This window comes from Pinus tabuliformis, chromosome J, assembly GCF_031772625.1.
Source record: "Pinus tabuliformis cultivar Carrire ecotype Pingquan chromosome J, CPIR1, whole genome shotgun sequence".
Taxonomy (NCBI): Eukaryota; Viridiplantae; Streptophyta; class Pinopsida; order Pinales; family Pinaceae; genus Pinus; species Pinus tabuliformis.
In genome coordinates this window covers 1063082818-1063093923 of record NC_142295.1, presented here as the reverse complement: position 1 = coordinate 1063093923, position 11106 = coordinate 1063082818, and the positions used below count along the sequence as shown (strand labels likewise).

The 11106-nt window shown below is 39.7% G+C and overlaps 1 protein-coding gene across 1 annotated transcript; it reads left to right on the top strand.

Annotated features, from left to right (window-relative positions):
• Positions 1 to 491: 491 nt before the first annotated feature.
• On the top strand, positions 492 to 1442 carry LOC149230627 (uncharacterized). Its single transcript, XM_089381366.1, has one exon. The coding sequence runs from the start codon at positions 492 to 494 to the stop codon at positions 1440 to 1442; it is 951 nt and encodes a 316-aa protein (XP_089237492.1).
• The last annotated feature ends 9664 nt before the right edge of the window (positions 1443 to 11106 follow it).

Here is an 11106-nt window from a genome sequence, read left to right as displayed (position 1 = left end):
AATATGGCTGAACAATCAATGACAGGTCCGGATAATATAAAAGAAACGGGCACAGATGAAGAGAAGATAATGAAGAAATTACTCAATGAATGGAAAAAATTGGACGAAAGATTCATTCCGGAAAAAGAGAAACAGCTGTATAAAGAAACTTTTCAAAGATACAAGGAAAAGAAGGGAGGATCCATAGAAAATAGATCAGATCAAGCAGGAAACCAGGAATCCCAAAGCTTAGAAGGGGACGGTAATGGCAAGGGTGGAAGAAAAAAAGGGAGACGAACGATAAGTGAATAGATCCAAGCAGTGGGAGAGATTCTAGTAAATTCAGGGAGGGTGATACCTCTGTCAGAGGTATTTCAACAAACTTCTAAAAGTTTCAAATGATTGTTACAAGCTGGAATATTAGGGGACTAAATAGTAAAGGGAAACAGAGATATTTGAAAGAAAGGGTGAGGAAAGATAAACCAAGCATCATGATAATTCAGGAAACGAAAATGGAATGGCAGCAGCTGGCAGAAATTATAAAGAAATTGAAATTAGGATACGAGGTTATGGCCCTGGATGCAGTAGCAACAGCCGGGGGTTTGGCTATTTTGTGGAACCCGGAGGAGGTAATTTTTGAAAACTGGTTTAGTCTTCCGAGAATCCTATCAGGTCTATTTAGATTAGTGGGGATGGGGGAAAGAATCCTTATCTCAGGAGTGTATGGGCCTCATATATATAGAGAACGGAAAGAATTCCTGAAGAATATTCAAACCATGAGAAGCTTAGTCCCGGAAACTCCTTGGATAATAGGAGGGGATTTCAATATGATCCGGGATCTAGGAGAAAAGAGAGGGGGAATAAGGAAAGAGGATCAGAACATGGAGGAGTTCAACGACCTGATTAGGGACCAGAGGTTAGTAGATATCCCTACAACTAATGGGATCCACACTTGGAATAATAGAAGAGGAGGACATAATCAAATCGCATCTAGACTGGATAGGTTCCTGCTATCAGAGCAAATTTTGAATCGCGATGTGCTTATTGAAGCAAAAATCCTTCCTAGCCTTGGTTCAGATCACTGGCCTATAAGATTAGATATTGATATTAAGAAGGTTAAGGGGAATAAGCCCTTCAGGTTCGAATCTTTCTGGCTTAGAGACCCCCAATTCATAAAGAAGCTGGAAGAATGGTGGAATCAGAGTACTATCAGAGGCAAGGGGAAAATGCATACCATACAATTGAAGCTCAAAGAGATTAAAAAGAGAATAAAAGAATGGAATAGGGAAGAATTTGGGAACATTATGGAAGAAAAACAGAAATTAGAAGGAGAAATGGAAGAAATCCAGCAAAAAATAATCCTAGAGGGAAGGGATGAAGAGAAGAGTATGAAGGAAGGAAGAATAATAAGCCAGTTGGAAGAGAGAAGGAAACAGGAGGAGATACTGTGGAGACAAAAATAAAGGATAAAATGGTTGAGGGAAGGAGAAAGGAATACAAAATTCTTTCATCAAGCTATGATCCAAAACAGACAGAGGAATAGGATTTTTTCTATCAAAAATGCAGAAGGAGAAAGAGTAATAGAACAGGAGGAGATAGAAAAGACTCTAGTTGATTACTATAAAGGGATCCTGACAGAAAACCAGAGGGATAGAGGAGAAGCAATAGATAATATATGCAAGGAGATACCAAGATTAGTAACAGAGGAGCAAAACAAAGCGTTAATGCGGGCAGTAACCATGGAAGAGTTAAAAGAGGTAGTGATGAATATGAGCAGGAACAATGCACCAGGACCGGATGGGTATACAGTGGAATTCTTCCAGGCTAGTTGGCATTTTATAGGAAAGGAGATATTGGAGGCAGTTGAAGAATCAAGAATGAAACAACGAATATGGCCTGGAATAAACTCGACTTTTCTGACCCTGATTCCCAAAAGTAACAGTTCGGAGGAGCCACAGGGCTTTAGACCTATAGCCCTGTGCAATGTCATCTATAAGATTATATCCACTCTGATAGCAAAAAGGTTGAAACCTCTCCTACCCAACATAATTGCTCCTGAGCAGACTGGCTTTGTGGAGGGCCGACAAATTTTGGATGGTATAGTGGTATCTCAGGAGGTGATTCATTCCCTAAAGATGAAAAAACAGAAAGGGATGCTAATGAAGCTGGATTTATCTAAGGCCTATGATCGACTGAACTGGGACTACCTCAGAGCGATTCTGGGAGCTTATGGTTTTGAGAACAGGTGGATTGAATGGATATTCAGCATGATCTCTACCCCAAATTTCTCAATTTTGGTCAATGGTATACCTACGGGTACGTTTAATGCTACCAGGGGAATTAGGCAGGGGGACCCAATTTCCCCATTTTTATTCATCTTGGCTATGGAAGGCTTAAGCAGAAAACTCAAAAAGGAAGTAAGAGAAAAGAAAATCAAAGGAATCAGGTTGTGGGGGAACAATCTGACCATCACACATCAACAGTTTGTTGATGATGTGATGCTATTTGGAGAAGCGTCGCTCAAGGAGGTGAGAAATTTCAAGAGGGTCTTAGATGTCTTTGTGAGGGCATCAGGCATGGAGATAAACAAAGATAAATCCTGTACATTCATATTTAATTCGCCAGATTCTATTAAAGCTCATTTAACCAGAATACTAGGTTTTAGACAGGGAGAGCTACCTACTAAATATTTGGGTATCCAACTGGATATAAATCCTAATCGGATGAAAAATTGGCAGAGTATGTTGGAAAAAATCAAGAAAAGATTAGCCAGTTGGTCTTTCAGATCGATGAATATCACAAGCAGAATTGTCCTATTAAAATCGGTCTTATTATCTATACCTATATACCCCTTGTCTATTATGGCCGCCCCCAAAGGAGTTTTCTCCAAAATGAGGGAGATTTTGGGGAAATTTTTATGGGGGGGTCCCAAACAACAGAGGAAATGGACTCTGGTCTCATGGAAGAATGTAATCAAGAGGAAAGAGGAAGGAGGCCTGGGAGTGAGAGATCCAGAAATTTTGAATAAGGTTCTAGGGGTGAAGCTATAGTGGAGATGGGTCCAGGGGGGAAACGATGTGTGGAAAAAAATATGGAATCAAAAATATGACATGCCCGATACAACTGAAGGGCGTTTAAGAGTAGAGGAAACCCCAAGAGGATCGCAAATTTGGGAACTAGCAATCAGAAATAGGGATATAGTTAAGAACCTTGCTTTCTGGGAAATCCGAGAGGGAAGCTCAGCAAGATTTTGGGAGGAAGGATGGCAACAGCGTGACAAACTGGAAAGAATCCAAATTCTTCATGAAGTTCAAGAAAAAGTGAAAAGGGCAGGATTGGAATATGTGAGGGACTACTGGAAAAGAGAAGAATTAAATGACATATGGAGAGCCTGGAGAAGGCCAGAAGAATGGGATGAGAATATAAATCAGGAGGCAAAGCAACTGTATACCAAAGAAATAGAATCGAGAAAAATCAAAATCAGAGTAGGTAAGGATATTCTTAGATGGGGTAAAGTGATGAAAGGCATTTTCACGGTGAAAGAAGCATACTACTGGGCAACGAAAGAGGAAGGAGAGGAGGGATCAATGGAGTGGAAAAATATTTGGGAAGGAAAATGGTGGCCAAAAATAACATTTTTTGCATGGTTGGTGAGCAGAGGAAGGATCCTGACATGGGATAATATTCAGAAAAGAGGAATGAATGGACCCTCAAGATGCAGTCTCTGCAGTAAGGAAATAGAAGCTCAGGAGCACTTACTGAACAAATGTTCATATGCTCAGAGCTTGTGGAAGGAAATTAGGGTGCTCTTTGGTATGACAAAAAGGGATCCAGACAACATCAGGAATACTCTGATACAATGGGGAAAGGGGAATTTCCAAAGCAAAGTTGTAAGAAGAATATGGAACTTGGCGGTAGGTTTCGTAATATGGTCGATTTGGAAAGAGCGAAATCGAAAAGTCTTTAGGGATAAAAGCTGTCAAGAATCGAGAATTTGGGATGAAATATGCAGGTCAATTAAAGAAACTGTTTTGTCAGAAGTATGGGGGGAAGAAGATTGGAAGTTGAATCCGGAAGAGCAGAGAATAGTCTCAAAACTGAACATGGAATTTAAGATGGTCTACCCCAATATAGAGAGGAGGAACAGAACTGGCATGCAGAGCCCCAACTATTTCAGACTTCCTGGGGATCAACAGATTAAATTAAACTTCGACGGGGCCTCAAAGGGTAACCCGGGACAAGCAGGTCTGGGAGGCATCTTCAGAGATAGCAGAGGCAATACAAGGTGGGTGTTTGCTGAATGGGGAGGGGAAATGACGAATAACGAAGCGGAGTTGTGGGCGGTGCATCAAGGTCTCCGGATAGCAGTTAGAAACGGTTACATGAACCTTGAAATCGAAGGAGATTCCCAAATTACGATAGAAATGTTAAGGAAATTAAGGGATGGTAGAAGATGGGATCAGGTAACGAACAGCTGGAGGACAGCAGGGATAATCCAGGATATTGAGGGGCTGCTAAGTAGGATCGAATACACAATAATTAACCACGTATTGAGAACGGGGAACCGCGCAGCAGATCCACTGGCCAATTGGGGAAGTGGAGGATCGAACAGGACAGTGGATGGCAGCTGGACATCATTAAAGGATGATCCAAGCTGGATCGAGTTAAATAATATACTAAATTAGGACCATAATGAAGCGATCGCACAGGAAAGAAACAATTAGCCGCCTCCCGGTTATGGGAAGGAGGAGAAACGACAGGTTAATCAATGCTCGGACAGAGCGTATGCAGGAACAAGCATACGAAGATCAAGTCATAAAGGTCGGGATCAATCAAACCATGGGAAAGGTGAGCACCCCTAGGAGAGAGGTGGGAAAGGTACCGAGAAGGGGAGGTGGAATTGTCAGAGAGACAGAGATCGCTAGCCCTCATGATAGGGAGAAGAGGACAGCTGGAAGAACAAATGAAAAGAATATTGATGAGGAGAATAGGCAGCAACGATGCTTTAAGAAGAAAAGGTGGCAAAGCAGGGGTAATAAAGGAGCAACATGCAATAGGACGACGCAAAGAGAGAAATTAGGAGCGAGCCAAGGCCAAGTGAGGTGGAGAATTGGGAATTTGCAGCAGACGAAGGACAGCCAGAGAAAACAAAAGAGGGAAAGGAAAATGGCAGAGAACCAAGAAAGGAGAGCAGGAAGGTGGACGAGAAGTAAGGCGGTAGCTCCAGAAGAGAAAGGAAAAAGTATAGCAGAGGAAGCTCCGCAGAAGGTCTTTCTAACAATCCCAGACGAGCCGGAGGAAGAATTTGATATTCAGAATTACATTATAGAAGAAGGGCCAGGACGTGCGACAGCTGGAAAGGAAAGTAAGACGGAGGGGAACCAGACTAGGACAAGAAGCCGAGAAGACGAGGAAGATGACCAGGAAGAAGGAGAAGGAGAGGAGTATGGTAGAAGAGCAGGGAGTAGAGTAACGCGAGGACGGGGAAACCAAAGAGGAAGAGGAGGGACTGGAGGATGAGGCGGACGAGGGAGAAGCCAGTGAGGCGAGAGGCAGGAAAAGAGGTAAGAAGGATATGAGAAAGAAGCTACATGAAGCAGAGGAGGCCTATTACCACGATACTAACCCGAATATCAGAAGGATAATTGATCACTTAGAGGAGGAAGCCCTGCGGGAGCCTTCAGATCCCGAGATGGAAGATTGGGAGAGGCTCCTCCCGGATCCGGGGCATACGAGGGGGAGAATGTCCCTTTACAAACAATATCTACATGTTTACTGGGGAATGAAACGGTTACTGGCCAAAGCAATGGAGCAGGTGGCCATGGAAATGGCCGAACTGTCCCAAGGAATCCCCACCCTGAAAAAAGAACTGAAGAATATTCAGGTCACCCTACTCATGCAGGACAGGAAAATGGATGAGATTCAGCAGATGCTTCAAGCGGGCAGATTGGGAGTCAAGCTAGAGAAGGAGCCAGAGCCTAGCATAATGAACCAGTAGAAGAAGGAGTCGCTGTAAGGAGGTTTTTATAAAAATCTCCATTTTGATTTTTGTATTGTTAGATGTTATTTATGCAGAGAAAAAACAGTTTGAATAGAGGTAGAATAGAGGTGTATTTAGCTTGGGTAGACAGACTGATAATATACTTTTTTTGGTTGGCTTTTAAAAACTTCAAATGGTCAAGAGACCCGGTTTCCCTTAAGGGCGGGTTGAGACCTGCATATCTATGTACTGTTTTTAATTTTTGATAATGGAAAAAAAAGAGGACCGCCTCAGCATACAAAAAAAAAAAAGGCATGCCTGGTTTCTCTGGCTTTCTGTGGTTAAACAACCAAGTAACATGGATTCAGATGATCTAATTTAAAAAACCAAGAAACCGCCTCACCATGGATGCACAGAATTTAATTTTAAAAACCAAGAAACATGGATGCAGAGGATTTAATTTAAAAACCAAGAAACTGCCTCACCATGGATGCAGAGGATTTAATTTAAAAAACCAAGAAACTGCAGGATCTGCAGAATAAAACGCTACCAGTGGCCATTATTCGACGATGGCCACCACCCAGATCCAACAATGATATGGGCATGCCCTGTTTCTCTCCATTTAGGCGCAAAGTAGGGATCTATATTGCCGCCTCTCGCCAAGGATGCCGAAGATCTAATTTAGAAAACCAAATAACAGTGAACATCTCAGTTTATTTACAGGAATCGAGCTATGCCAATGAAATTTCTAAAGTCAAATTGATTCCGCTCTCATTTAACTAATCTTGTTTGCAACCCACAACCCATAATCAGAGTGATCAATCCATACAGAGAGTTTGAAAATAAATTTACAGGAATGCCTCATTTACCTGTCATCGAGTCGGATGCCACATTTAACTGTGATCCCTGGGCAGAATTGTCTTGATTCAATAATAATTGATGTGTTACCTCTGCCTCTCAGGGAACACCATGTCTCAGAGAATACCACACCACCCAGACAGAGAGACACACCAAACAAATGAAAAAAACGGACATAACAATAGACACCAGACCACATTCACGCACACACAACATATGGAGCTCCAAACACACGAGACGCACAAGACTAGACCACACAATGCAGGAAACTCTGAGAGGAAGAGGAGGAGAGGGTCTGCAATGCCAATGCCAATATGAATTCTGAAAATTGAGTTGAATTAAAGTAATCAACATCCTTGATCGTTGCGATAACTTGTTCGATAAGTAGGGTCACTTATCTCTCGCACTTTGCTATCACCAATTTTACTAGAGCGGAGGGCTGGGATTGGTTATTTCTTACATGTTGATGCCAATTCTGTTTGGAACAGACGGCTCGGATTATCTATTACATGTTGATGTCAATTCTGTTTGCAACAGATTACCTGTTAGATGTGGAAAGATGTTGCAGCTTTTTTGACAGCTGCATAACAAAAGCACAATCCATGTCATTGAAGCAAAAATAGTAATAAAAGCACAATCCATGTCATCTAATTAAAAATAGTAATAAAAGTACAATTATGTCATTCAAATAAAATTAGTAATAAAATTATCTAATAAAAAATAGAATCCAATTTTTAAAATAAATTGAAACAATACTTACAAGTTCAAAATGTTTGATATGTTCCAGTGCTCATCACTGTCAACGTTCATCTACTTGCTTTATAGTGCTCACACTTTTGCATGGAGATGTCTTCCTGAACACCGAGTCGAACTCCAATCCTCAACTTACTTCATACCATGCCCTAGTTAGCATCTTCTTCACGGTTCACCTCCTGCTATGGATATGAAGGTCATATTTTTTGCACAAGTGTTTCTGCAACAAATGATTAGCTTCATCTTATTAGGAGGAAATTATATAACTGAACATCATGCCCCTACAACTATTCCATCCACTCTCATTTCAACATCCATTCTTCTAGTATCCAATAAGGTTATTCATGTCAGCTCTATTCCTACAAATGATGATTTCTTTCACTAGAAAGAGTGTACAATCAATAAAAATTAGGGACAATTTATTTTCATCATGCCAAAATTCATCATACTTTGTCCGTAGTTCCTATTGGATTTAGTCCAAAATGTGATATATTTGTGTGTTATTTATTTTGTACTTTATGTCTTTTAGTTTATCTACCTTGTCGTGAATATTTCATTGGTGACGCGGTCAAACATGCTCACTCACCGAACTTTGTATCACATATTGTAACCCTTGGAGACCTGGTCAAGTATGATCACTCCCCACCATTTTTTCACAAATATAACCACATAAAACAATAGTGTGCACCATGTATGATTTGATGTTCTCCTTTTGGTAATTTCATTCTTCTTTCTTTTGTAAATATGTACAATGCAGCGTACCTATACTCATATCAAATGGAAATAGAGGAAAATGTAGAAGGAAAATCCAAATTGACAAACCTTTCCATCTTTTGAAGTTTGTGAGTGATGTAGTATCTATTATAGATGGCTTTGTGATCTTGCACATAAGGTCTACCAAGGATTTTGCTTGTGCTCTACATTGCATCCATATTATGGCTTTAAACCTTGCACAACTATAAGTTGTAAGACCTCGACACTTATTGTGAACCCCAATGTGTACTTGTCTTCCTTAACATAGGATTAGTTGGGAACTAATGTTTCCCACCTTCGAGTGCTGCTAATGGTCAATTTGTAACCTTCTATTTGTTAAACTACTCACATTTTTATAATCTATGAAACAACTAGGTAGTTGGTAACAACTTGAAGCATGTTAAGATGAGCTTGTGTTAACACCAGTGGATGTATACCTACACACCATGTCTCAAAAGCACAAGTTGTTTCCTTTACCCCTTTGCTCATCTAGAAAAAATTTCTTCTCATGTTCCTATCATTTTTTCACAAAGATATCTCCTACTTTTGCTATGAAATTAGTTCACAATAACAATGATTGTCTTCCTACTCCACTTTTAATGCTTTTTTGTGGGCTTCTATAATTGGTTCTTTCCTTTGCCACATTTTCTCAAAATGTCGTTTACTAGTTTCTTAATACCAAAAGCCCATATTCCCAAATGTAATCTCTGATATCTCAACACCTATATGTTGATGAATTAATAAAGACACACAATGTAGGAAACTCTGAGAGGAGGAGGAGGATAGGCACTGCAATGCTAATGCCAATGCCAATATGATGTCAAAAATTGAATCGAATTAAAGCAATCAAGATCCTTGACTGTTGAGATAACCTATTTGATAAGTAGTGCCAATTATCTCTCACGCTTTTCTATCACAAACTGCCAATTTTATTAAGAGCGAAGGGTTGGGATTACTGCGCTAGTTCTCTTCATCTCTTAGATGTTGATGCCAATTATGTTTGAAAAAGAGGGCTTGGATTGCACAATGTGGAATGATGCTCCAATGTTTATAGATAGACAACAAAAGCTACAACTAGACATCCAAAGCACAATCCATGTCATCAAAGAAAAAATAGAATCCACTATAGTGTTGGTTAATTAATTTTTTTAAAATAGAAGCATGTAGATATAGAAGAAGGGATAAAGCCCCTTTTCATGTCATCATGATGACATTTTCATATGTTATCTTAGGAATTAAATAATTGAACCGAATTTTAAAAAATCAAAGAGTCGTCATACTCTATCAGTTTTCTCCTTTGGTACGCACTATGAGTTATTCTATGTTAGTTTTCTCCTTTGATAAGGACTATGAGTTATCTCTTAGATGTTGCTATCATAGATTACCAATTCGGAGGGGAGGGTTGGGATTGCAGTATGCTGAAAGATGCCCTGACCAATGGAGGATGTAGCCATCTTTTACAACCAAACGTCAAAAGCAAGCCCTTTTGCATAAAGTATATTTTAGGTTTTCTTTCTCACATTGACACAAAGCTAACTTGAGTAAGTGAACATATTGCAAAGACAACTTAATCCTATGCATTGTCTAAACATTATTATGCCCAATACAAATTGATATTTACTCAAACTATTAATATATAATGGCTTTAGTAAGTATGATTATGCATGATTTCACTCATTTGGTATAATTTGAAGCCTAGAACTATTTTAATGATGGACAACGTTTACATTGTTGGTGCTTAGGTACATAATGGGGAGACAATGTATGGTACTATGAGTTCATTTACCCTATTCACTTACAAGTAAACAAATTTGGCACAATAAACACTTTATATGATAGAGATGTCTGGTAGAATTCAATAAACTAATGGACACTTCATACAAATATATCCTAGAGCTGCTACAATTTTTTATATGGTTGCCCCCATCTATGGGGATTCCTTTTCCCCTGCGAGGAATTAGAGCACCTACGCTTATCTTTGGATTAGATTAGGTGGAGAAATTAATTGGGATCAAGGAAGGTAGAAAAACTTGGTTTGAATTTATAATACCATTAAGCATCTTATGGAAAAGAGCTATGGTACAAAAAGGTCCTTTGAGTAAATGCAACCAATGAATATGGTCTGCCAATTAGGAGATTTAACTAGATTGGCTTCTCTTGTTGCCTATGATTTGAAGCCCTCGCAAATGTTCCAAAAAATAAAGAGCATCTTGATGAAGTACGTAGAGGATGTGTACAACAAGGATGCCATCCTTCATGGCATTATATCATGGATTTAATGAGAAATCTAGTCATGTTTTAAATGTCTGGGTACACCATATTTTTAATGGAATTCTCAATTAATTTGTAGTATTGTAAAAATTGAAAACATAAATACTCGTCTTAGGATGATTTTTGGGCACAGCCCAACTTGGTTCAAGTTTTGGGTCAAAGACTCCGCATTTTGAGATGTGGATTTGACGAAGTTATATTCATCGTGCGATGTTTTAGGGGCTTTACGGCAGGTCAAAGCCCCTTATTTTGTAACAGGTATTGGGTTTCAGTCATTGTTTTGTTGGATCCATGGTATGTGGACCATGGTCTTGTAGTAAGGAAGCCTATTTAAAGAGGATGTAATACTTTGTAAAGAATATCAATCATGTAGTGATAGAAGATCAGAAGTGAATTATATTCTGTGTCTTGGCTCTGTATTTTGGGAAGGCTCCACAGCTGAGTGCATGGAGGCCTGGAAGAGTCCACAGCTAAGTGCACAGACCACTTGCAACTGGGTGTGCAGGTCGAAG